At 39.4% G+C, this 27,966-nt stretch overlaps 1 protein-coding gene across 1 annotated transcript in view; it reads right to left on the bottom strand.

Moving 5' to 3' along the window:
* Window positions 1–27,966, bottom strand: part of Mamdc2 (MAM domain containing 2) — a 162,956-nt gene that overhangs the window by 32,077 nt on the left and 102,913 nt on the right. The window contains exons 8-9 of the mRNA XM_026389255.2: window positions 25,401–25,544; window positions 20,376–20,641 (exon numbers count right to left, since the gene is read on the bottom strand). Of these exons, the coding sequence (XP_026245040.2) occupies window positions 20,376–20,641; window positions 25,401–25,544 (410 nt within the window). The remainder of the gene's footprint in view (window positions 1–20,375; window positions 20,642–25,400; window positions 25,545–27,966) is intronic.

Genomic DNA, 27,966 nt, shown 5'->3' on the forward strand with positions numbered 1-27,966 from the left:
CTGAGAAATCAAAAGCATCTCTCCCGTTCAGGATGACCACATTCTTCCTTGAAATATGTACCTCTTGCTTTCCTAAATAAATCTCTGGACCTTAATATCTGATACATCTAGAAATTCTTTTTGTATGATGTTTGTCAAGGACCTCATTGTCCTGAGTTGAGGTCCCCCTCCCTGGGACCTTCTCTGACCATCCCTGGTGACACTTTCACGATTCTGTTTTGCCTCACTGCCCCAGGCCTTGCTCCCCAAATGATTAACCAATAAACTCAGTTTTGCATGAAAAGAAAATAAGGGAAAACATCAAAAGAACAATACCAATCATACAACCTGCTAATCACTCATCTTTCTTTGAGTTTTACAGGAAACAGGAATGCTTAGTGACCTGTGGACAACATGGAAACCACATCAAGAGGATTGATTACCATAAGAATTAATGACCATTCTGGTGCCTACCTGGCTATAGCTAAAATTAGACTCCCACAGAAACCCCAGATAAGATTTTTGTGCCTGTAATTCCTGGCAAGATGGAATTTGTATGATAGCCCTTCATCTTCCACCTGCTAAAGCTCTCTCTTCTCCCATAAGTCTTTCTCCTGAGTCATTGGCTTCATTGGGCAGCAGGGGAACTGGACCTTTCATGGTTATATATTGTAGATCCCAAGTCATGGCAATTAGGAAAGTCTCCAGACATTGTCGCCATTTGTCACTTGGAGGGCAAACTCTCCCTGGCTGAGAACCTCTGGTGGAGTAGTATAAACTGTTGTGTGGATTATGAAACCCCACTTAAGTAAATTCCCAGAATATGCAGTCTCTGTGCTAAGGCACTTCAGGTCTGTTACCTCATTTTTGGATTCACTGTCGATTTCAACCTATTTATTCTCTGTGCTCAGAACAAGATAGTTTTTTATATTTTAAAAATGCACTAGGTTGAGATATTTTTTCCTCTGCTGCATATCACCAGGTGGTAGTTCCAATAAGCAATGAGACATCCTTAAGTCCTAGAGACAAAAGGTAAAGAAACAGGAAGGCAAGGCAGATGGATTCATACTCAAACTGAATAATCATCCTTAGATCTTAGGGCTTTGCTATTCCAATTTCCTGCTCCTGAAAATTGTAATTGTCAAAGGGCAATAGAATCACCCCTTTGTTTTCATATTTCTCCCTTTCAAAAAATAATGATCTACTCTATAAAAACAACATCATGACCTATGGGGTAGCTCAGCCGACTTTCATTGCAGTATTTAATAATTTTAACTCTTTTTGGATGGTTAGGTGAGGACAGGGTCTGTTTGGAAACCTAGCCATAAGGCTGTGTTAGCCAAATAGACCAGATGTCCCTATGCCAGTGAAAGTCCAGAAAGGTTTTGGGTTAAAGAAACCAGGGGAAAAAAAAAGTAGAAAAACAGATTTGTCATGAATTCATCTTCTCAAACCAAATTGGATTTTTTTTTTGTTGTTGTTGTTTTCTTTTCTCTCTCTCTCTCTCTCTCTTTTTTTTTTTTTTTTTTTTTTTGGTAATACTAGTCATCTACCCAGGGTTTCATGCATGCTAGGCAAGTTCTACCACTGAGCTACATCCAAAGTCCTTTCTATTGTTATATTTGGAGACAGACTTTCACTAAATTTGCCCCGGCAGGCCTCAAACTTGTGATCCTCCTGTCTCAGCCTCCCAAGTCACTAGAATTAGAGGCATGCACTACCACACCAGGCTTAGGTTGAGTTTTAAAACAATTAAGTTTACTGATTTTTACTTTATGAGGTGTCATAGTTTAAGAGCTACTCAACACAATGAATAGGATTTTGCCAGGGGCAGGAGGAGATCAAGCTCTTGAGGATGCAGTGGAATATAATAAAATAAAGCCTCTGTTATGTAGTCTAAAAGGATTATTTGTACTGAGCTGCTGAACAGTGTCAGAATTAACTGGTTTTCCAGTGCCTTTTAAAGTAGTTTCCATGGATTGCTTGATAGATATAGAGGGCTAGGCTGTTGGGTGAATTCACCACCAACTAAACCAATTGGATAATAGACCCATTTAGGCCTATAATTAGCATGTGAATGACAGTTTCAATAAATGGTTTTCTATCTTCAGATAGAAACATTTCAATCCTATGCCAATGATACCAAAAATTACCCATGTTCATTAAGTGAACCTAATTCAGTTCTTGTTATCGGCTGTGGACCTGAATGATTTACCAGATGGTTAGATTCTAGTTTAAATTGTACTTTTCTTCTGATGAGGCTAAGATCCTTTTAAATTGTTTGTACAGATAAGTTGGGATATGGAAACTAGAGAGTCAGTGTAATATTTATTCACAAAATGACTATAATATAGTCCGTGAACCCTTCATTAAGTGCTATGGACACAAGTGCAGGATATGCTATATAATATAATTGCATTCATTTAACTGTTAATAAGTTATAATAGAATTTTAAAAATACAAAAGCACAGAGCAAAACAATACAAGAAATTCCAAAATGAAGATACTTGGCAGATAGCATTGGATTTTCACAAATCCTCAAAGACAGGCTGAGTGGAGTTTTATCTAGAAAATAAGAGAGATTTTAACATTCTTAGAACCTGGCCAAGTTTGGGCAATAGTTGTGAAATGGTAACAGCATGCCTCTTGCAGATGCTATATTTGGTTTGCATATCCCACAAAAGACAGAATGACCATGTGTTTTTCAATAAGCCTTTAGCTGACCAACACTTTTTTTCTTAAATGTCCCATCTGTTTCATTTTTTCCTTTTCTTTTTTAAAGATCCATCTGATTTAATTCAACTTTTAGCTTGACAAGCAACAAAGATTGATCAACTTCCAGCTCTTCTAAGTGTCACAGTCTTTGGACTTAGGAGCCTTCAGTTCTGGGGTAGAGGGCATGCTGTGGTAGAATACAGGCTTGCAGTCAATTTTTTCCCTTGCTATTTGGGTGGTAAATATCCAAATCTGTCAACTCATTGGAATCAGAAGTCTGCATTATTTTTAGATCTTTTGAACATTTTAAGGGGAGGGGAGGTTCTAGAAAAGATCTCAGAATCAGTCAATTTTAGAGTGAGGAAAAAGCACGAGAGTCTGACATATATGCTCATCTGAAGCAACCTGCACACTCAGCCACGAAACACCACATTTCTTCCTGATCCCTGAAGAGATATTTGATTATACTGCCTAGTTCATCTTCCTTCCTTCCTTCCTTCCTTCCTTCCTTCCTTCCTTCCTTCCTTCCTTCCTTCCTTCCTTCCTTCCTTCCTCCCCTCCTTCCTTCTTTCCTCCCTTCCTCCCTCCTTCTCCCTCCCTTCTCTCTTTCTTTCTCTCTTCTTTCTCTCTCCCCACTTCCCTTCCCCTCCTCCTTCCTTCCTATTTCCCTCCCTCCTTTCCTTGGGAGTAAAATTCCAGAGCTCTTCATTAAGATGCTACAGACACAAATGCGGGATATGCTATATAATATAAGTATATTCATCTGACTGTTTGATAACTGACAGTAGAATTATGTATTCCTTTCTTTTTAACTTTAAATATTTTAAAATATGATTTTAAAAATTAGTATTTTAAACCCAGTGCCGTGGCTCAGGCCTGTACTCCCAGTGGCTTGGGAGGCTGAGGCAGGAGGATCTTGAGTTCAAAGCCAGCCTCAGCAAAAGCGAGGCGCTAAGCAACTCAGTAAGACCCTGTTTCTAAATGAAATACAAAATAGGGCTGGGGATGTTACTCAGTGGTCAAGTGCCCCCGAGTTCAATCCCTGGTACTCCCCCTTCCAAAAAAAAAAAGTATTTAAAAATACAAGTCATTATCTTGAAATTGCTTTTGAGTAGCAATGAAACTGTGCTTACAAGCAGTTTTGTTTTGCCTCACATCCATTTATTAAGTTTTCAGAGATGGCTCAGGAAATAATACCCCAAAATATGGTGTTTTGGTACACTTGAGTACTTTGAACTGTAGGGCAATGGAAGAGTCTCAGAGGTAAAGTCTTTCTCTGTCCTTCTGTCCTGTTTCCTGTTCTCTCTTCTCTTCAAAGCAAGCCATGGAAACTAGAATTCCTCTTCTGCAAGAGAGGGTGGCCATAGAAACTGAAACACCTCTCTTATAAAGCTACCTATAAAACATAGATATATTCCTCTCTAACATTCCCATCCTTTCTGTTTTGGAGTTGTCTATAAAGAAATTTTCTGATGTACCTTGTCAATTAGTAGATTATTAAGAACCTTATTTCAGAAGAGGTGCTTCCCCATACCTGGGAGGAAGAAATAGTATAATAAAGAGACCAAGAAGAATCTGGACTGGGCTTGCTGCCTCCCCACCCTAGCCTATTGCCCTTAGGCATATCCTTTTTATCCAGTCAAATTTTACATATCTGTCCATGCTTCAGCGAACCTTACATAGTTTCCTCTGGGTCTTTGGGTTTTAATTTCTGAAGGTCCCTGTGTCATGTAAAATTTTGATTAAATGAATTTGTTGTGCTTTTCTCTTGTTAACCCATTTTAAAATAATTTTTAAAAATTTGTTTTATACTCATCTTTGGTAACGGAAGTGATGTCATGAATCCTCATGATGGGGAGGAAAGTATCTCACTTTTCTATCCCTTCATCAGTAACCCAGCACAGGAGCCCAAATCTTATGGAGATCAAGGCTAAATTTCAGGACTGACTAACATGGAACCAGCAACAACATCTCCTCTTCTCCCCAGCTGCTCTTCCCTCACCTCAGAGATGTCCTTCTTTCTTGGCAGATGACATTATCTCCCCAATATGCACAGAAAATTAGCCCTTTAGGAAAGAATTCCCTAACTTCCTGCATCTACACTTAGACCTCATTTTCACTTGTACTCTATTCCCTCCCAGTAGTTTATTTTGGGAGCAAAGTCTGACCCCAAAGTTCATGTTCTTTTCATCAGGGGTCACAGATAGTTAATCCCACACAATTAATGTTGAAGATCCAAATAGAAAGTAATCTTAAAGAGTCACTGGAACAATGCACATCATAAAGCAAAGAGAGATGGCATTATTTTTAGTATTTTAGAATCTAATTCCATACCCTGGAAATAAGGACATTATTGTGTATAATTATGCCATAAACCTTTCATCACTGAAGGAAAATAGGTGTGAATGTCATCCTGTTTTTTATGTACACTCCTCAGGGGGCAAGTGGTCATTTGATGACTCCTTCAAGGACTCCAGGTCGCCCACGATTTTGTGTGAAAAGGACAGTGCTAAGGTACATGTACAATGAGGCTTTTCTCTGGCCTACCCTCTTTGGTCAGTTCTTTTGCTTCCTTCCAAACAGTTCCTTGACCAATGTAATGTAATGTAATGCAATGGCTAACTTAATTATCATGTCCAAGGGTGGACATCATAGCATGGAGTTATCATTATGGCTCTCTTGGAAGGAGACATAAAAATATCACACCTACCAGACGAGATGCAGAATGCAATCAATAAAGAGTAAATAGGGAAAAAATCTAAGTCTTTGTCTTAACCCTAAGGGCTCACTCTTCTCCAGATGAATATCTCTCAGGTCAGAAGAAGACAGCAGATACTTTTAGCAGTTCTCGGAAAATATCTAACCAGGAACACTGACTTTGCTCAACTCATGTCTGAGACGTAGACACAACTATTGGCCAGATTTTCAGCAATTGCCAAGGCAAAGTGTAGATCTGACCTGATGAAGAGCTGTGGGTAAAATCTCACGTAACTCTAATCCCTTTTCAGCCACACCACAACTTCTCACTCTTACCCTAGTGACAGAGAATTGGGTAGTTCCCAGTGCTCAGTATTACAGAGGAACATTACTGGGATGAACACTGTTGCTAAGTCTCTGTGCATGACTATAATTATTTCTTGATGAAAAATCCCTAGACTAGAATGGTTATGTCAAAAGGCATGCATATTTGGGAGCTTTTTAAAATATATGTAATTTAGGGCTGGGGATGTGGCTCAAGTGGTAGTGTGCTCATCTAGAATGTGTGAGGCACTGGGTTCGATTCTCAGCACCCCATAAAAATAAAATAAAGATATTGTGTCCACCTAAAAAACTAAAAAATAAATATTAAAAAAATATATAATTTAATTATAATTAAAACATTGAATCAATTTACCTTCATACCATAGCACATGAAAATCCTTATTTCTTTGCATCCTCATCTTTCCAGGTAATGTAATGGTATTTACATATCTATGTGTGTGTGTGTGTGTGTGTGTGTGTGTGTATATTTGCATATATGCCTATATAAATATATATGCATTTATAAATGTCATTCATACATGTATATGTGTATATACATACATGATATATTTTATACATATATACATGTATTTTCATATAAATACATGTATATATATATATAAATTTATATTTTAAAAATTATTAATTTTAAAAAATCTTTCACTTTTATCCCCCAAATATATATTTATGTGTGCATATGTTTATATATGTGTGTATGTATTTGGGTCTAAAGTGAATGATTTAATTTTAACATATACAAATATGTATAATATGTACATATATAAATGCATATACATGTAAATATATATGCATGTGTATGTATTTTCTTTCTTTTTTTTTTTTTTGGTGGTGTTATCGATTGAATTCAGGGCCCTACAAATGATAGGAAAGGCCTCTACTATTGAGCTACATCCTCAGCTCCTATGTTTTCTTTCTAAAGTTAAAGATTTATGTTTTACTGATAAATCCAACAAAACAAACAGAATAAAGTATAAATATAGATATTAATATAAGCTTCACACTCCAGGGTACTATATTTTAAAAATATTTTTATCCAGTTGATAAACAATTGTTATTTATTATTTTAAAAAATGAGGTTGGAGGGGCTGGTGTTTTGGCTCAGTGATAGAGCACTTGCCTAGCATGTGTAAGGCTCTGGGTTCTATCTTCAGCACCGCATATAAATAAATAAAATAAATGTCCATTGACAACTAAAAATAAATAAATAAATAAATAAAATTGGATAAATTCATGCTTTTGTGTTTGTTTGTGTTTTGTGCTGAGGATCAAAGCCAGAGGTCTCATGAATGCCAGGCAAATATTCTACCACTGAGCCAAACCCCCAGCCCCAAATTTGTAGATTTATTTTCCAGTTGTATTTCTTTTTTTTTTTTTCCTGATTTGTCTGTATATATCCTATTCACTTTCCCATTACTTAGTTTATTTATTGTTTATTGTTTTATTAGAGTAAATTTATACATGTATATTAAATGTATTAGGAGTTCATTATATATGTTGCAGATATTTTTTTCTGTTTGACATTTATCCTTCAGATTTGTTTATGAGACTGTCCTTATTTGGAGCATGAAATGAAAGTACAACCAAATGTCTTGGTTTAAAGACTGAGAGGAAGCAGGAGAGCCACAAAGAGCCAGTTCTTAGGCATTATATGGATATACACATAAGCTGATATTAAACAGGAAAATAGAAGCTCATGGCTCATCAGTTGTGTGAAGGGAGATGTGGACTAGCTGTAGAAAGACTTCAGTAGAGGTGGGTACTGAAAAGATGGAGCATAAATATTCAGAAAAACATATATAAGAGAAGGAGAAAAAGATGGGGATATCTATTGGGAAAAAATGAAGGTACCCTCTGGTGAAACTAGCCTTTTCAGTGACTTGTCAATTTCTAATTGCATGAATTGAGCTTTTAGCTACAAAGGGCAGCAAGAAAGTACCTGATCTATGAGCTAAAACAAAACAACAACAACAACAAACTACAAAAAAAACAGGGGATTCCTAGAGAATTAACGGGAGGATCTGAAAATAATGTTACATCATTCAGAACCTAGGAAAAGATTCCCTAAAAACACATCAGTTATAAGCAGCAAAATACCCATAGGATATAAATTTGGAAGCTGGAGGGGAAGTAGTACTTTCAAGTTTATAGACAAACCCTGGGATAAATTATTGCTTAACTAAGCTTATTAGTTAAAATTATGAACAAAGAATACCTATTTCTTTCTTTCCAGGGCTGGGAGGACAAATGTGCCAAACCAGCAATATTCTATGAAACTATTTACTTAGGAAAGTCATGAAAAAAAGATGCCCTGAAATGAACACTATGCTTACATAAGCTATATGTTTGCAACTACCATTTGTGCTAATCAGTCTTATAATTTTCCTATAAGTTGACACTAAACACAGAAGCCATCAACAAATCCTTGAAAAGAAATGAAAAGTAGCAAAATCAGAGTATTTCAACTCTGCCTCATTCATATTTAAGGTAACAAAAATTCCTGAACTGACCACTGCTGCTGAGTCTAGCTTGAATAACTCAGTGGCAGGCTCCTTTTCCAAACTTATATTCAATTTTACATTAAAACTTATTTCACTGAACAGAATAATTTTCCTGTTAAGTATACAGAACCACCCTGATCTGGTTTATAATATGTTGATTATCTGTCAATAATTAATGATCTTGCTATTTCTGTTTTGTACTGAGTCTCTCTGCTTTAATAATTTTGGGACATAAATATCCTGGAGCAGTCTTCCCAGTCCCCAGTGTTCCCAGACACCGTGAAGTGTGGTAGGAAATTCATCTCCTCTCATGTGTCTTCTCTGCACATTGGTTTTTCTGGCTTTTCAATCCCTTTATAGCAGAATGCTTTATTTAATAGCCACCTATTAATAAATCTCTCCATCAACTTTCTAGACTTGCTCTTTCATTCAAGCAAACTTTGAACTGCTGTCTTTAAATTTTTCAGAACACCAGGTACCTGACAGTCATTCACATTGGCATTATTTAAGAGCATAATTAAAAGGAAGATTTTTAAAATCCGAATCAGACTTAAATTTCAGCTAGTTTTTGCCCTAAAATAGGAAACTTTTTTGTTAGAGGAAATAAAGAAATGGAGAGAGCTATTTCTTTATTGTTTATAAGAACTGCATCGCACATTATTAAAACACAGTTTCTGTCATTATAATAACTAAAAACCAAATAATAATAACAGACTTAGAGGTCATCTTAAAACATGTTGTTATTTCATAGGGAGAAATAGTTAAGGCCAGAGTCAAGACTCACAGCCAAGCTTTCTATTCCCGACCTCTTTCAATACAAAAATTTTATTCCAACCAAGTAAACACAAGTCAATGACTTAGAAGATTCCAAGGAAGGGGCTTTTGAGGTAGACCCTTAAAGAAAGGTAGGATCTTTTCAGGCATATTCCTGCAGCAAGATCAATGAGAAATACTTTGAGGTTGATAAACCCTTTGAAGGAGCATTGGAGGAGAAATGCAGAGGGCAGAGTCTGAGGATTTGAGAAATGAAAAACTGCACCAGAGCAGACAGTAATTGACGATCCATCTTTCAGTAAGCATGAAGGCAAAAGGTATGGGATAGGGTGCAGCTTAAATGTACAGAGATGAAAGGAAGGTTTGTTGTTCATCTGTGTTGAGTGCAGGAGACCCACATATGTTGGCACTGTGACTGATGGAGATTGATGATTTGAGAGGGAATAATTTATGAAATACAGTCCCAGGGGAAGCAGGAGGGTGAGATCAAAAGTAGAGATGGGCGAACTGACTAAGAGTAAGGATAATACCTCCTTTTGTCAGATTAATCAGGAAATGAAGGTGGCAGGTGAAGATTCAGAGAGGAACAGAACTAAAGGGGTTCATGTTGAATGTCTTTATCCTTCTGGGAAATAAGCCCATGAGGTCACACCCTAAGAAACAACAGGGTTGGGGTCAAGCTGAAAACTTGTGAGTGAAAATGCAAGATTTTTGGATCTGAATGTCTAGGGTGGAGAACAAAAAAGTCAGTGGGAGACGAGATGAATAAGATGAATGAAAGGCTTTCCCAGCAGCACAGAATGGGACAGTGGTTAGTCTTACTTTCTCCAGGTGTGCTGAGAAGCCTGGGGAAAAGACAAAAGCAGCAGCTGAGGGTTCCCATGGGTTAGGAGGACCAAGGTGATGAATGAAGCCAGGAAGATGTATGGATGGGTAGAACAAGTGGAAACAAGCAAGACACTGACCACGGAACTGTGTTGGTGGGCAGGGAAGGAATCAGGAGAATTGGGAGCACCGGTGAAACCTGATAGAGGTTCCTCAGATAAAGGAAAATGGTGCAATGTAAGGATGGGAACTTGTTTCAAAGAGAAGAGTCACAGATCTTGTTTTTAGTAAATAAAAATCTTAAAAGTTCTCAGAGCATGCATATATGTACATGTATGCCCTTATATGCATTCTAACAGGATATTTGTATTACTAAGGAATTACACCGAAGTTCTTTGGAGGACACTTTTCTCAGGAGCTAGCCACTAAGTTTTATTTCTCTAATTCAGTGGAGAAACTTTAATCTTCTATTATGGTTTGGATATGAGGTGACCCTCTAAAGGTTTGTGTGTTAATATGGGTGGTAAAATTATTAGATTAATCAATGGATTCATCCATCTAAAGGACTAATAACTTGAATGGGTTACTGAGTGATAACCATAGGCAGGTGGGGCATGACTGGAGGAGGCAGTCCCTGGGGGCATGCCTTAGGAATTCCATATTTTGTCCCTGGCTTCTTCTGCTTTCTTGTTCCCAAGAGCTTAGCTGATGTCCTCTGCCATGTTCTTCCACCTTCCCAACCCAAAGCAATGAAGTTGGTCATCTATGGACTAAGACCTCTGAAACTTGAGCCAAAATAAACTCTAAGTTGTTCTTGTTGGGCATTTAGGTTACAGTGACCCAAAGCTGACTAATACACTTTTATTCTTCTTTTAACAAAATAATTCCCTTGCTATTAATGCATATCCATTGACAGTTATCTTTCTTAACTATTTATTGTGTATCTACCCTGTTCCAGAAATTGTATTAGCACTGGAAATACAAATAAAGAAATAAAGAAGACATAGATCCTTGTTCTCCAGAAGCTTATAGTCTGACTTAAGGAGACAAGCAGGTAAGCAGACAGTTTCAATATAACATGGTAAGTGCTCTGAGTGTAGTGTCATGTGACATCAATAGGAACTATGCAAGACAAAGGTGGTAGATCATATGCTTTGAGGGAATTGCCACCTTGAGAGGCTAAGCAAGATTCTTTAACGGAGACCATATCAAGAATTTATGTCACTGAATTCCTCAAACTTATGTAATCACAGAACCCTTGTTCAATGGAACATCTCAAGGGAAGTGTGTTCCATGGGACAAACCCAGAGAAAGGCTGACAGAGGTTCCTCACCCAGTGAAAATATGTATTCATATTTTTCAGACTGGCAAGATGGGGCTTTCTCCCAAATGCATAAGTGACTTTAGATGGGTTTACCATGAAGATTTTAATTTAGACCAGATCATTACGTCAGATTGGAAGAAATGGAATGCCTGGTCATTGTCTCATTTATAGGCTGTTTAACTCCCCCCCGCCAAAGAAATATTTAATGAAAATGATATTGAGTTCCTCCCTGGACTTCTAATTAACAGGCAACTGAAAGACTTTTGTGAAAGGAAAAACAGGCTGCAGGCCAGAAGGTATTGCAGGACTTAACATTTGTGCTGTGATGACCAAGAATATGTTAAACTGGGGATTTTAAGGCATAACCATTTGTACTCCATCCATATGGAATTTCTGACAATCACTGTAGTCTTTCCTGGCATTTGGCTTTTAGGAAAAGCACTTTGGAGTGAATTATTTTCTCAACATTTTATTCTCTGGTATATAAACAAGTTCAAGGTAACTGGATCACCTACCCTCTATTCAGTAAAGTGCTGGAGAAAACAGCCCCAGAGAACGATTTCACAATTTACACCTTGCAAAAAATTTCTTAAGTGTTAAAAATGTTGTTGTAGGTGTTCATGATTGTGCAAAAGCTGTTGTTTCTTTAAAAAGTCTAGTGCTTCTAAAAAAGATTGAACTCTGACCTCCTGATTTTTAGTTTAAAAAATACAGAACTTCATAGCAAATATCAGGGTGCAGAATTATCCATGTGTTAAATAAATGTTGTGACCTAGAAAATCATTCTTTAGTCTCGCTCTCTCTACTCAGCCAAATTTAATAAATGCTACTGATGTGCCAAGTAATATGCCAAGGGCTTTCACTGTGAATTCATTTGATCTTTGCCCAAATCTTGCAAAGTAGGTACTGTGAGCATGCCCATTTTACATGTGGAAGAAAGGCAAATGTTACATAGGTTCACAGATTACAAAGTCACCTAACTAGCCCAAATTATCAAGCCATAAGTGGCAAAGAACCCACAGCCAAGAGTCTCAAGCATTAAACTAACCCTCCAACTCATAGCCCTCCATAGTCCGTGTTGAACCACCTTGAATTCTAATCCCTCCAAGGAACCAAACTTATTTCTATAACAGAACAACCAGAGTCAATAAGAAAGCTCTCTTTTTAATTTTTTTAATAGATCTTGTGAATTATGGCTGAGTTCCCCTTCTCACCTGATTTTGCACTTTTGGCATTAGCCAGGAAAAGCCTGGAGACCTTTAAGCATTGTATAAAAAGCATGGATTCTGGAGTTAAGAAGTCCTGGAGCCATTTAATAGCTATGTGATGTTGAACAAAGTTCTTAATTTTCTGCCTGAGCTTTTCACATCTGTTAAGAGGGGCGGTAATGCTTTCCTTCTTGGGTAGTTGTGGCATCAAATGGAGTGTTGGAAACAGTTCAGTAAAAGCCCCCACTTTCGGCAGCTGTGGTAATATTACACCGAATCTGTCCATACCACTACTTTGCTAGAATGGTCTAAGGGAAATTCTTACCATTGCTATAATTCCTTAAATAGAACTATATATTATAATTTTTGCTAAAATTAGACTATTTAAAGAAGATAGCAAGGAGTTATTAATTTAATTATTCTGTGACCTTTAAATGGCCTATGTAAGTATTGACAGGGGAAAGAAAGGCAAAGAAACTTGTGGAGTGGAAGACCACGTGGGAAGGCTCAGATGAGGTTAGAATGTGGGCATCTGGAGTGAGGGACAAGAAAGGGGAGAGAGGCTGAAGGATCAGACTTCTCTATAGTTCTGCCCAGGCTTGGCCCTTGCTGTGCAGAGCTCTGTGACCACCACTAGGGAGAAGAATATGGTGCTCATGAAAGCAGGCACTCCCTTTGAGCTGGGCTCTAACGGACCATACTTGACTGGCTTTTAGAATTGGGGTGATGAGGACACAAAACACAGGCAGAAAGGTTCTTCACACAATAGTGACAAGTATGCTGGGTCCCCATTGGGGGCATTTCTTTCTAGTAGAAAGCTGGGTGACCTTGGACTAGTCTACATGCTTTCTAGGAAACAAGCTCACTAAAAAGAGATACTTACCTTCTTTTACAGGAGGCTATGGGAATTAGATACAATAACAGAACATGCCCATGCCATAAGGTGGGTTTGGGGAGCATCGTTTTCTCCTTCCCTAGGCCTGGAGAGAGACCTGGATCTCTCAAAGATCCTTGCACCAAGGAGCAGGCTTTGGAGCTGACTGCTGTGCCACTTACCAACCTTAGAAAGCTCACTCATTCATTTCTTCGATCATTCATTGAGTGGGTATATATCAAAGAAAATGTATTGAGCAGAATTTTTCTGATGATCTATTTTGTACCAGGCCCAGTGCCAGATGGTGTGGATGCAAGATGAATGAGTCTAACAAGGTCCTTGTCCTCGTGAAGGTTAAATTGTCATAAAATACCAGAGATGGAAAATGTACAAGTAAACAAATTAGATAATTTCAGACTGGGATAACTGCTATGCATAAAATACATAAGCAATATGATGAGGAATAATCTGAGGATAGAGAAGGAAGTTAGAGGCCACGTGGTCAGTAAAGTTCTTTTCTGACAGGAAGCCCTTAGCCTGGCACAGAAGGATGTGAACCTTGCCAGACTAGAAAATAGCTGGGGAATGAGCAGCCCACGACTAGGCCAAGGCTATGACAAAAGAAAGGCTTTGCGATCCAGGGGACAGAGAGAAGGCTGTGTGACTGTGTGGACTGGGTGCCTCTGTGATCATAGGCAGAGAGAGGGAGATGAAGTCAACAACAAAGGCAGAGTCCAGATTGTGCAAGGCCTTGTAAGCCACAGTGATGGAAGAAACTTCTATTGTAAAGATCCTAGGACAGTTTCATGCAGGAAGTGCCACAATCTGACTCCTGTTTCAAGAATGTGATTCTGGCTGCTGCGTGTGGAGTATAGGAAAGGACTAGGTAGAAGCAGAAAAATCATCTGAGAGGATTTCCAAGGAGTTTAGGTGCAATGTGGTGGTTTTGTCTTGGGGATGGCTGAGGAAATAGAAAGGGGACACATCTGAGATGAATTTTAAGGATATTCCTTAAGGACTTTGTCTGGAATTAGGAAGACAGTGCTAAGGAAATAGGAATAATCAAACTAACTTGTTGAAACTCGTTTTTTTCACCTGTAAATTTGGAATATGGTGTTGTAGCATATTGTTTAAGGATTGAACAAGAGACTGCTGCTTGTTTCAAAGTAAATACTTAATAAAGAGCCATTTTTTTTCCCCTGGTTCTGACCTGAGTTGAACTGGAACTCTCTAGAAGTTCCAAAAAGTTCATTTAAGAATCAGTCGTTATAAATTCCAGCTATTGCAAAATGTATGCTAAGCTCAATATGCTCAGAAAAATCTCTTAAACTGTCATAGTTTGGAATAAGTTAAAATATGCACTGAGTTACTAAACCATAGAGAACAGCCAATAGAAGCTTCCAGACAACCTGTAACAGCTGACAAGTATTTGTCCTGTGCTAATTTTAGGTGCTCTGTGACTTAACACTCCTTTCTAAATGGCAAGAATATTTGGAGACACATGTTCTGTCTGTGGACAGAAACCACATGTGGGAAACAATCAAATATGACATAGGTTATAGTGTCATATTTCTGGAAAACTTTTATCTTTAGGCTTTGAAAGGGGTTCCCAGATTAAGTGGTATACACAAACACCACAGCTCTGTCTCTATCTTTCCAGGGGCAGGAAGACCACTCACCCAAGTCTGTTGCCACCTAGCCATGGGCTCAGAGGACTGTCTCTCAGCATTTCAGGGTGGAAACCTGGACAAGGACCTTCCACATACACGCACTTGCCTAGGTCTTTAACCACTATGAAACCTGCTGGTCTGCCATGCCTGGTTTCAGTATAGCTTAGCTGAATACTAGACTGAAAGTCTTTCTTATTTCCTTTCCCGTTTTTATCATGGTTAGTCATTTAGAGCAACAGTTCTTGCTATTGCATTGCATATAACAATCAACTGGAGGCACTTAGTAAAATACTGATTCCCAGACTGGGATTCGAGTGATTCTCTCATCCTACATGTGGGCCTTCCTTGGAAAGTGCTCACCTGAAGCATGCTGTCTTGTCCAAGATAATGCCATTGTTTTTCCTGTGGCAGCCAGCATCTTATGACTGACGGATGCATGTCACTGAAGACAGGACTGCTCAACCAGGCACAACTGAGAAAGGGCACAGAGCTTCAGAGTCACTGTAGGTCCGCTGAGACCTCCACTGACAAGTCCAAAGCCTGCTTTGCCTAGTTCTGCTTCTTTCCTTTCCCTTCCTTCTGTAGTGATTCCAGGAGGATGGCCTCACAGACTTCCTGCAGGCTAATCTCATCTCTGCGTTTTCTTTCCTTCATTAGGGATAAAATGTTAGCACTTGAAGAGCTCCCCAGGGGGTTTTAATGAGAGTCCATAACCCCTATTCAAAAGTCAGAATGTGGCAGTCAATAACAGCCATTGAGCATCAACTGTGTGCCAGGAGTTTGCTAGATTTTAGGTTCTGGATGGAATAGGAAGAAAGAAATTAAGAAAGCTGATTTATGATTGTAAAGCTAGTAAGTGGTAGAATTAGGATTTGAAATCAGAGACATTGTGTCTATGCTTTCTTCAGGAGGATGAAGGAGAAGTACAGGGTGCACAGGAAACCCTTATCTGTTCCCGGGAGTGGTGTCAGAGAAAGATTCTCTGAGGAATTGAGATTTGAGGTTTAAGCTGAGACATAAATAAGAAGAGTCTCGGCAGAGGCAACAGTGTGTGCAACGACTCAAGCTAGAAAGAGCTGAGTATGTTCCAGGAACTGATTGTTCAGGGTGATTAAAGGCAGAGAACAAGACACTGGAGCTAGGGAAGGGGAAAATCAGGAAAAAAAAAAAAAAAACAAGAAGAGAAAAACAAGACCTGGAATTGGAGTCTGAATTCAGCAATAGGGAGTAGGGATGAAAACTCTCAATTTTCATTTTCTCTTTCATCTTAAATAGCTTATTTAGAAAATATATTTTAAAAATTTTTAGTTATAGATGGGCACAGTATCTTTATTTAGTTTCCCTATTTTTATGTGGTGCTGAGGATCGAACCCAGGGCCTCACATGTGTGAAGCAAGCGCTCTGCTCTGATCCACAACCCCAGCTCTCATCTTAAATAGTTTTTATATGTTCATTTCCACCTGTATATGTTTTAAAATACCTTTTTAGTTGTAGATGGACACTAACGTGGACTTTAGTGGACTTAGTTTCCTCCTGACTTAATACATGCCTCTATCAGGGACAAGTGGTCCCCTCACTCTTTATCAGGGATCTGCAAAGAACTACAGGCCACCCTCAGACATGTATCCAGAGGTTTGTGGTATTGAATTGTATCCTCTCCTCATGTGCATGGAGCTGAATCCATGACTAGCTCCTTCTCAGGGCTCTTAGAACTTCCCTGCCCCGCTGGGTCTGGATCCATCACTCCCTGTCTCTGGGAAGGGACAGTGCTGTTGCTGGAGACTTGTGAGCAGACAAAAGGACACATTTTCTGGACACCCTTATATACTGGGAGGTTTGCTCCAATTCCGTGGGAGTCAGGAAGGAGCAGGGAATGAGCAGATTCCTAAATAATCCAAGTGTTTGCCAACAGAGTGTAGGGGGAGAAGAGTAGGGTGATGAGCAGGAGTTAGAATCCAGCAAAGTCTGAACCTTAATCTTACAAACATTAGCTCAGCTGGGTCTCTAGTTATCATTGTTATTTTTTAATATTATTTACTAGTACACTATAATTAAGAGTTGTCATTATTTTTTATAACCATTATCCGACCTATTCCTCTATTTTCCTGTGCAGTTCTTTCATGGGACAGTGACAGCTGCACTATAGTTAGTTGCTTATATTAATCTCCTATTACCTGTGATCTCCTTCTCAAGGATAGAATCTGAACCTTATTCTTTATATCCCTTGCACTGAGCATATACCCAACACATGGTACCTGAATAAGAAATAAATAAGTGAATGGATAAATGAATGAAAACCTGAAAGACAAATGAATGAACAAAACACTTATTATATCCTTTTTTAAAAAAAAAAATCAGCAAAACAAGGTTTTTGTTATGGTTTGGATATGAGGTGTCACCTCAAAGCTCGAGGTTCAATGCAGGAATGTTCAGAGGTAAAGTGGTTGGATTGTGAGAGCTCAGAGGATTGTGAGAGTTGTAACCTAATCCATCCTAGTTTGAATGACTGGGTAGTAACTGTAGTAGGTGGTGCCGCTGGAGGAGGTGAATTATAGGGGTTGGGGAGAGTAGGGGTGTGAGTGGGGTGGGGGTGTGTGTGTGGGGTGGCGGGGTGGGCTTGTTCTTTCCTGTAGGGCCCCCATTCTCTCTTTCTCTCTCTCTCTCTCCTTCCTGACCCTGTCATTGAAAGACCTAAGCAACCTCATTCTACTTGGAACCTCATTTTGCTCTGAAACTTAACCTCTGACCTACTGCAGTCCTAAAGTTAGGAAAATAACACAGAAAAGCCCTGTGGAAACAGTTCTCGGAAAAGCCTCAGATGGTGATCCCCTAAGATAGGCCAAGATATGAAATATCTGAAATTCCAGATGGCCCCCACCTAGGTGTGGTGACCAATATCTAAACTAGAAGCCCTGCAGCTTGGCACGTACCCGCCTTGTGACACCCTCACAGTTTAAACCAATCAATTTTAAGTGCGTCAACCCCTTGAACTAACAAATAATCCTTTCCAGATTCTTTCCCGACACTTGATATGCTACTCATGTTTTAGAGTTGTTGTTTGATTTTCCCGCGGTGTGTGATGATTTGCTAAGAGATGCTATGATGTTTGTGGGGGTCCCTGCCTCCTCCAAAGAATGTATAAAACTGCCGCAAACCCTGGGCTCGGGGCCTCTCAGCGTCACCAGTTGCTGTGTGTGCGGGGAGGACCGAGCTAGCTCACAATAAACACCTCTTTGCTGCTTACATCGATCTGGGTCTCTGGAGGTCTTTTTGGGGTCCCGAATTCGAGCATAACATCAGGAGCTGAGCAGATTTCCTCTGTTGGGCCTTTCCTGCATGATGTGCTGCCTCACCTTAGGCCCAGAGGAAAAGAGTTGGCCATCTGTGCTTTGAGAGTCTGAAATCATGAGCCCCAAATAAACTTTCCCTCCCTTAAATTATTCTTATCTGGTATTTTGGTCACAGTGTTGCAAAAGCTAACTAAAATAGTGTGGAACATAAAAAAAAAAATTCCATCCTTTCTGGTGCAGCCCTAATTATGTGAATCTGGCACATGCCTGTTCATGTATATATGTGCATGTGTATGTGTTGCTATAACTCTCTGAATAAGTTAAATAATTGGTAGTGGCAAATTAAGTCTTTGGGAATCCCTCTAAGATACAGAGAAACCCAGACTTCTCCAGGACCAATAGATCAAAGAGGAAGTTCAATAATGCTGTAAGTGTCAGATGACATTTCCTATTGAGAACATATTTGGAATTGCCCAGGCAATAAGCTTAATAATCATGAGCCCAGGTTACAAGTGATAACTACACCAGAAACACCAATATGCTTCCTCTTTGGCCTGAAGAGCTGAACCCAATATTTCAGTTAAATCAGGTAATCATATATGAAATTAAGAAAGGGATACCTATCATAATACTACCTATTTAATTAGCACAAAATAACAACAAGCAGTGCCTGTGAGATTGAGGCAGAAACTTGTATGCTTCTATTCTGGTATTATAAATTTGTTCAACTCTTTAGAAATCAGTAGGCCACCTTGCATGCACAAGGCCCTAGATTCAATCCCCAGCACCACAAAAAAAAAAAAAAAAAAAGAAAAGAAAAGAAAGAAAGAAAGAAGTCAATAGGCCATGGAGCCTAATGGTGTGAATGCCACACCATTCTTGTCTAGCAATGGAAAATAATTTTGCAGGGATTTTTAGAGATCTGAATAATCATTTTAAAGATTTAATTATGCCCTGGTGGATGATCCAATGGATTAAAAGTAACGAAGCAACACTGTAACAGGAATGATGTACAACATTTCTTTTTCTTTTTATCTTTAATATTTTTTAGTTGTAGATGGACACAATATCTTTATTTATTTATTTTTATGTGGTTCTGAGGATTGAACCCAATGCCTCATGGATGCAAGGCAGGCACTCTACCACTGAGCTATAGCCCCAACCCCATGTACGACATTTCTTTAACAAGAAGTTCTAGATGGACACAGCTATGATTCTATCCAGGTGGTTGTAACTAAGAGAAGTTCAGGCTACAAAGATTTGTGAAGATGTTCTCCTACTTTCCCAGGTTTGAAGCTTTTCCTAGGGAGCCTGGACTTTGATCATTTCCTGGACAATGAATGTGATCAACTGATTCATTAATTCATTCATAACTCCTATTGTACCAATCATCTGTTTGGAGAAAAGGACCTTTTTCATGTTTCTGTGGACCCTTATCTTGCACAGGAGGAGACTCAAGAAATATTTGTTGATTAATTGATAGACTGAAACAAAATGGATCTTTCCACACTAGTTTCTTTTCTGGTTATAGTTGACAGAATTTATTATATCTGTAAAATTTTCTTAAGTTTATGAGTTAGGAAGCCTAGGAGATTAGGCTTTTTTTTTTTTTTTTTTTTTTGCCTTTCCCCTGCAATAAGGGTGTTTTGTATTCTTGTTGCTATCAGAATTTACATGATGAATCCCTCATGTAAATTCTCTGACTGGGGCAGGATTGGATCTATACTTTGAGCATACATCCTGTTCTCAGTTGTTGACCTTAAAGATTTAACGCTGGAGCAGGCTCAGTGATTTCATCTGTTTTTAAATCCAAGCATTCTTATCATGTGTGTGTGTGTGTGTGTGTGTGTGTGTGTGTGTGTGTGTTTGTGTGTGTGAGAGAGAGAGAGAGGGGGCGGAGAGGGGAATGTTTTCATATACTATAGACCGAGGACAATCTATAGGAGACCTTAAATGAAAAATAACCAAACTCCCTGGATAGTCATGATCTGGAGACCCAGATTGAAGAAGAACTGAAGGAATAATTTGTATATGGCTTGGGTAGTGTGTGGGGGCAGGGCTGAGAGCCTAAATATAAGGGACATAACACATTACCAGCCGACAGTGACTAAACAGGAATTCACTAGTCCAGTCCAACAATTGCAAATGGAAAAAAGATGTATTGGTTCTACTATACCTTGGTAGGCATGGGCTTCTTAAAGGTGATTTCAGCTTGCATCCAAACACCTCTTGGGGACTCAAGCAGGGACCAAATCTTCTCTTGAACTACATGATTTTCTTCAAAGATATAAACTGCTAAGGTGTCACTCATTTTCAAAAACCCATAGATGGCATAATAAAAACGTAGGCAATACTGTAAGTTTCCAGGTAAGGAGGGACCATAAAGCCTTCCAATGTAGCCAGGCTGAGAAGTAAACTTTGTGTTGGCCAGCAAGTAATATCCTGTCAACAAGACAAAGCATTTAGTGTAACAGCAAGGCAAAATAATCTACCCCAGATTATCAAGCGGCAAATGTGGCTAAAGGTAGTGGGATTTACCAGCAGAAACTATTCCCATAGGCTACAAATGCAAGAAACGTTTAAAAAATACTTAATTTTTAGACGTAGTTGGACACAATACCTTTATTTTATTTATTTATTTTTATGTGGTGCTGAGGATCAAACCCAGGGTCTCGCACATGCTAGATCAGGGCTCTACAGCCGAGCCACAACCACAGCCCCAAGAAGGGATTTTTAAGTGATAAAAAACATCCATGTGCCTCCATTGCAAATGAAACTTTCTGCAATCCTAAGTCATTTTCATGAACTAGTATAGATTTCCTACTTCATAGGCCCAGATTCTAGTCATCAGTTAAGAGTAACACTTTTCATAAAATGAAAGGGATGAAGTCAGCTTGGGGCTAAGAGCTGCCTGTGTGAATGGGCTGACTTAGGTGGTATACATAGTACCAGGTCATGGTGAATGGAAGGCCCAGAGTTTACTTTTTCTTCCTCTCTTTGCAGTAACCAGTAGGGCTGGAAAGTATGGCTAGCTGGTCTGACAGGCTTTGTGGCATTTGTGTGTCTAGATAGACCCTACTCCTCTTCTGATCATGTTTAAACCTGTCCCCAAAGAATAGGTTTCCAATCAGAGGGTGCTGAAGATCTATGTTCTTCCCTTATTTCTTCTAAATAACATAAAGAAGGACAGGAACCTCTCCCTCCCACCTGTCCTTCCACCCACAAAGTCAACTTAAAATAGGTCTATGTATCCTAGAAAGCCAGGGCAGAAAAGAAAAAAAAAATCAACACATTAGTTTTTATTCCCTTTTCTGCTCATCCTCCTGTTTTTATTTATTTTTTCTTTCTGTGCACCTCAGTGTTTGCTCTACAGTTTAGTTCTAACCAGTTATTTAACTCACTTTATAAGATGAGGAAGAGATACCAAAGCTCACTCTCTTTCCTCTTAAGGACATGTGAGGGCACAGTGAGAAAGAAGCTGCCTGCAAGCCAGGAAGAGAGGCCTCTCCAGAAACCAACCCTGCGGCACCTAGGCCTTCAAATAGCTAGCAGAGCTATGAGACAATGCATTTCTGTTGTTTAAGCAGCTCTGTCTGAGGTACTTTGTCACTGCAGCCGGAGCAGATTAATATGGTGGCCACTCAAGAGCCAGAACAACCTTTAAGAATCCTAAATTTAATCCTTATCTTCTCTGCTCAAAATCTTTCAATGGCTTCTTGAGAAACTGATGTGACTCCACTTTTTAAAATAGCTCCTAACTCAAGGCCTGTTCAGAGGGAGGGAGCGTGACCCTTGTCCTTGGAAAAACCCACAGAGCACTCCTGAGCAGATAGCCACCTGCTGAGTTGTTTGTCTGTAAATAACAGGAGAGATCTGCAGAGCCAGGTGTCCCTGACTCAGTTAGGCTAGGTGAGGACCCATAGGAACCCCCTAGCCACCACCAATCAGCATGAGACAGGGAGAATACCTGGGATGCCAGATGACCCCCCAGTAGTCTGGGTGGTTGATAACATGCAGGAAACCATGTAGTTTAGCATGTACACCTCTCATGGATTAAACCAATCAGTTCAAACCAATCCCCCTCTTGTACTAACCAATCACCCTTACACAACTTGTTCCCGCCAAGTGAATGCGCTAATCAATGTTAAGAGTTGTTTGATTTTCCTGTGGTGTGAAATGATGCATAGAGTATCCCCCCAAAACCTATAAAATCTCACTGAACAAAGGACCAGGACTCACTCCTTGGGACCACTGCATCAGAAACGATTTTGAGTCCAGGTTCAAGCTTGCAATAAAGACTCTTGTGTGATTGCATCGATTCAGCTCCTGGAGGTCTACTGGGGTCCCACAAATCTGGCATTACATTCTCATTTTCTTTATGATCAAATTCCCAGCACTTACTCTGGTCTGCTGCATCCATAACCTATCTCCCTCAATAACTTCATGTCCTCCACTCTCACCACCACTTCCCCATGGTACAGTCATGCTAACCTTCCTATGTGTTGGTGTGATCAGCTCTTTTCAAAACCTTTACAGACACGTCTCCTCTGTTTGGTTACTCACACTCTTTCAGCTAATTGCAACTTCCCTCAGAGAAACCTTCCCTGAATCCCCAAGCCAAGTCAGGTTCCTCTCTGGATTCTCATATTCACTGAAGGAGATCAGATGTGTTGCTGCCAGATGAGCCTCTTTGGAGTGCTGATTATTTTGAGTTGAAGAATACTTGAGAAACAGCAGAGGCAGAAAGTGTAAGGATGGACTTAAGCCTGAGCCATTTTAAAAGTCCAGTTTGAAACCTGCAGTTTCACCAGCCAAGCCTACTGGAGCCCTCCAGTATGGCCCTCAGGCACAAACAAGTCACTTCTCCCTACCCTGATAAACTCAAGAGTGAAGCCTCTGGCAGGTTATCCTTACCCGATAAGAAGGAAAGGTGAAAAGATCAGTGTGGGGACCACCAGACCAGATGTTTTAACCCCAGGGTAAATGATGTCACTGAGAGACCTGGTGGCAACTGATAAAGATTAAAAGAGGGGTCAAAAGCCCAAAAATTTGATATAAATATTGGAAAAAATGAACAGACATTCAGCCAATTGACAATGATGCCCTCATGCTGAGAGCCTGATGAGGACCTGGACTGACATCCCAATACTTTTCATTGGTTGCTGATCCTCTGCATTTTCCTCACCTCTCAGACTCTATAGCCACATCTTTACCCTGAGAGCTGCAACTTCTCCCTACAGCCCTCCCAGGAGAAGCCTGCCTTGGTTCCTGACCTGATCAGACCTGTTCCTGGTCTGAGTGTGCATCTGCTGGACTTTAAGCCTAAGGCTTGAGACTTTTGATCTGACAGGCACAAACAAGTCACTTAGCATGCAGAGGGAATGTCTGTCAATTAGCCTGTCACAATTAAGTGTGTTTGCAGTGCTTAGAGTTAATCTAGAATTGTTTGCTGTGAATTGATTATGTCTATTGCAGTGCCTAGCACTAAGGATTGTCATTTCCTTGATTAAGAACCTATAGAGTGAAATTGTATTGAGTGATTTAGGTGAAAAAAGCACTGAGTAGGGCAGAAATGCGTGGACATTTTTTTATTTCTCCCCCTGGACTGCATAAATCACACCTTTGACCCTGCGACAGCAGGGCTCTCTGCCCTCCCTCTTTCTATCTAAAACCATGTCATAAAACTTCCCATGAACAAGGTGTTTTCCCAGCACCCTGTTCCAGGAATGAAAGAGTATTCTAATCACCAGGGACTGGGAGTTAATATTTTTTCTATTGGGAGATGATATTAAAGTGGATTTGTACAAACAAACCTACTAAAATAACCCTTATCTTCCATTACTTTCCCCCACTTATGTCCTAGTCACTTTCTCATAATTTAGAATCCCTGGAAGCTTCAACCCTTTTCCTTTGTCTTGTCACTTCTGCACAGTTTAATCATTCTTCATTAAAATTGATAAGTAAGCTCTCAGGCCTATGTGTTTCTTTAATTCTTCATTTTTTCTTATGAAGACTTCTGTGTACATGTAAACATACTAAATAAAATGTGTATGTTTTTCTCCTGTTATATGTCTTATGTCAGTGTAATTCTCAGCTCCAGCCACAGAAACTAGGGTGGAAAGGAAGATTTCCTACCCGGCAGGAATAATTTTCTTCCTGAGAAGTGTATTGTGTACACATTTTTCTAACATTTCTCTTATCCATTGAAATGATTGTCAGCCAGCAAGAGGAGGATTCATATCTGACTCACCATTACTGTATATTCTGGGCATTCATGTGGTCAGGTCAGAATAGTTTTTCTAGGGCCTGCATTTCTACAAATTGGGAAATCTCTAAGAAAAGAGATTCAGGTTCAATGTTATGATGGCCCCTTCTAAGCCCTTTCTCAGGGCCTGTGCAAGTGAGGAGACCTGTAACTTCAGATTTATTGGCATCAGAGTCAATTCACCAGGATACCTAATGAATAAATGAATGAGACAGTGTGTGCCTTGCGATGAAATTATCTCTACCAGTCTCTCCTGGGGTGAGATCCACAAAGGATGTCATTAAAGTAATATAAATCCATGTACAAGGTGCTCAAACTGGTTTCTAAGAGCTCCTCATAGATCACACCCATTGTTTAGTAGCATCTTTTCTTCCCAGGATATATATTTTTACACACAACATAAAATATATAACATACAATTACAATTTTAACAATTTAAAGTGCACAATTCAGCACATTCACAATACTGTACAACCATCACAACTATCTTGTTCCAGAACAATTTCATCACCCCCAAAGCAAACCCTGTATCCATTAAACAGTCACTCCTTAGTTCCTCCCACTCCAGTCCCTGGCAACCACTAATCTGCCTTCTGTCTCTATGTATCTATTCTGGAGAATTCATATAAACAGAATCCAATAAGTTTGAAAGGGTATTTCATCTAAAGTGAACAGCAAAATAATTTTCAAAGGCTTGACTATTTAATTAATAGGCAGATACTTTTGCTTGTATAGCCAACTTGAATTACAATTTTAAAAAATGGTCAAACACAACATTACTGATTACTTTCTCAGAGATGCCTGCCTGCCTGCCTGCCGGCTTGCTTGCTTTCTCTCTCCTTCTCTTTCTTTCGATTTTGACATAGGTAAGGAGTAAAAATGGCAATGATGCATGAACACCACATCAAGATGTCCCATGTGAGACTCCCAACTTACCAAAGCCTGTAGTGTGATCTCCAGCCCGATACACGTTTGGCTTTACTTTCACTCGGGTCCAACCCGGACCTTCTTTATCTTGGTAAAAGTTGCAGAGATCTTCCTCAAAATTGCAGCTTGCTTCCACAGCACTGAAAGGAAGCTCTGAGAAAATGAGAACCAAAGTTATAGTCAAGCCCAATGACCTCAAAGGACTACATCAGCTGACTGACAGACATGGTTACAGTTGTGCCAGGGGAGACTGTAGAGGTAAAACACAACAAAATATTTTTACTTGAGTGGCAGGCTGATGGGTAGCATCAAACCAATGTTTCAACATGACAGGAAAATTGTTCTTTTCCTCTCTATGGGGAGGGGAGGAAGAAGCCCTGTTCACATTCTCTTAAAAATAAATAAGTACCAGATTTCAAAAGGAATTTCCTCTTGAGATGTAAAGATTCAGAGCATTTGTTCATATCCTTGACAGCTCAAAATTCACTCAAGTTTAAAACAGAAAGGAACGGATTTTTAAGAGATTCTCATTTTTTTCTGTAAGAAATATTATTTTGAAGATAATATTTTCCAGAAACAATTTTCCTTTGTTGATGAATCTCTGTCAGAAGTATAGCCCGGATCTGTTTATAATTGGCCTTGGTAGTAGGAGCTAATCTGGTTGAAGAAAATCAACACTCAGTTGCAAACCACACAGTTCCAAGCTATACCATTTTTTTTTTCAGTACTAGGAATGGGGCCCGGGGGGTGCTGTACATCTTCAGCCCCTTTTTATTTTTTATTTTGAGACTGATCTTGCTAAATTGCCTAGGCTGGCCTTGAACTTGTGATCCTCCTGCCTTGGTCTCCTGAATAGCTGGGATTCTATAGTAGCTATAATTCTTAATAGTTGGGATTCTACTACCACCACACTTGGTGCGCACCACCACACCTGGCTCAAAAGTTGCACCAGTTCTAACAGGGGGCTGCTATTATTCTGGCTTTGCAGAGTTCTGGTATTATTTATCTTGGTCTATAAATATCACCACAGCCCAGATTACCTGAAGGGAATGGAACATAAAAGATATCTGCACTTTTGAGAATAACATCTAGTCCTATTAACAAATGACTCATAAATCTCACTATTTAGATTGTAGATTGCCCTCTGAGTCCAGAGGGGATGTGACTATAGTAGTTTGGGACATGTTCAGTTTAGCTAAATGTGATCCTGGTCTGCATGCTGGTAGAATATTCTGGGGTCAGGGAGAGAGGATGCTAATTTGTATACCTGGGTAATCATCTTGAGAGACATTTAAGTTCTTCCTGTGAACTGGCGGCACAGGAAGCTGTTTAGGGATAAAGACTCACTTGCTTTCAATTTGTCAATTTTCAAAGAAAGAAAACTTTCAGGTGGATTTAGAAACTGGCCTAGATTAAAGAGGGGGAAAAAGGCATGACACCAAATGCAAGGAGGGATCCAAAATTCAATCCTGATCCAGAGAGCTGTTAAGGACACTATAGGAGCAATTGGATAAATCATCATATGAACTGAAAGTTAGTTGAAAATATTGTATCAGCATTAAACTTCTCAAATTTTGTAATCATTCTTTAGTTCTGTTGCTGAATATGTTTGGTTTTATAAATACATAGTGTAAAGGCTTGGTGTTTGCAACCTACTCTTTTATTTTATTTTTATTTTTAGTTGTAGATGGCCACAATTTCTTCCTTCCTTCCTTCCTTCTTTCCTTCCTTTCTTCCTTCCTTTCTTTCTTTTTTATTTATATGTGGTGCTGAGGATGAAACCCAGTGCCTCACACATGCTAGGCAGGCACTCTACCACTGAGCTATAGCCCCAGACCCCAACCTACTCTTAAATGGTTGCTAAAGCAAAGAAGGCAAAATGTTAACGCTTTGTAGACTCAGGAGGAGAGTATATGGCAGTTCTCTGGAATATGGGAGCAGATTTTGTCTGAGTTTGAAATGATACAAAATAGAGTCTCAAAAACACAAATTAATTTATTTTCTTAATGAAAATAAGTGACTAACAACACATAACCAAAAGTGAATAGGAAGAAAATGTTCCTGTATAACTGGAACCTGATACTATCTGAGGTCATGTGCTATAGGGACAAACTTTAATAAGCCAGACAGGAGAAAAGGAGAGGAAGAGAATTCTCAGTACTCTAAGGCTGGTGGATTAGTCCCCACCCTGTTCTGTCCTGATTCTGTCAGCACCAGGTTGTATCTTTAAGCCCTGAAGACAAAGTCTGTGAAAAATGACTCTGATGTCATACAAACAAGGATACTTCAACATTCTCCCATGGAGATTTGAGACCACAGGAAATCTCATGATGCTCTTAATCTTAGTCAATCCTCTGCTACTTAGTAAAGAAAAAAACAGAGGGAAATCCAAAATCTACAGATGGCCATCAAGCTCAGGAATTGGTGTGGTATTCCTATTTGCCATGCACAAAATGAAATTATTCATCAGGAATGAATCTCAAGGCGGCACTTTTGGGTGGCTGCAAGAGAATCTTAGCCCATTTATTATATGTGTAGGATGAGGTGGCAGATAATAGTAAAACCTAAAAGTTTA

The sequence above is a fragment of the Urocitellus parryii genome, chromosome 4, assembly GCF_045843805.1.
Source record: "Urocitellus parryii isolate mUroPar1 chromosome 4, mUroPar1.hap1, whole genome shotgun sequence".
In the NCBI taxonomy this organism is placed as follows: domain Eukaryota; kingdom Metazoa; phylum Chordata; class Mammalia; order Rodentia; family Sciuridae; genus Urocitellus; species Urocitellus parryii.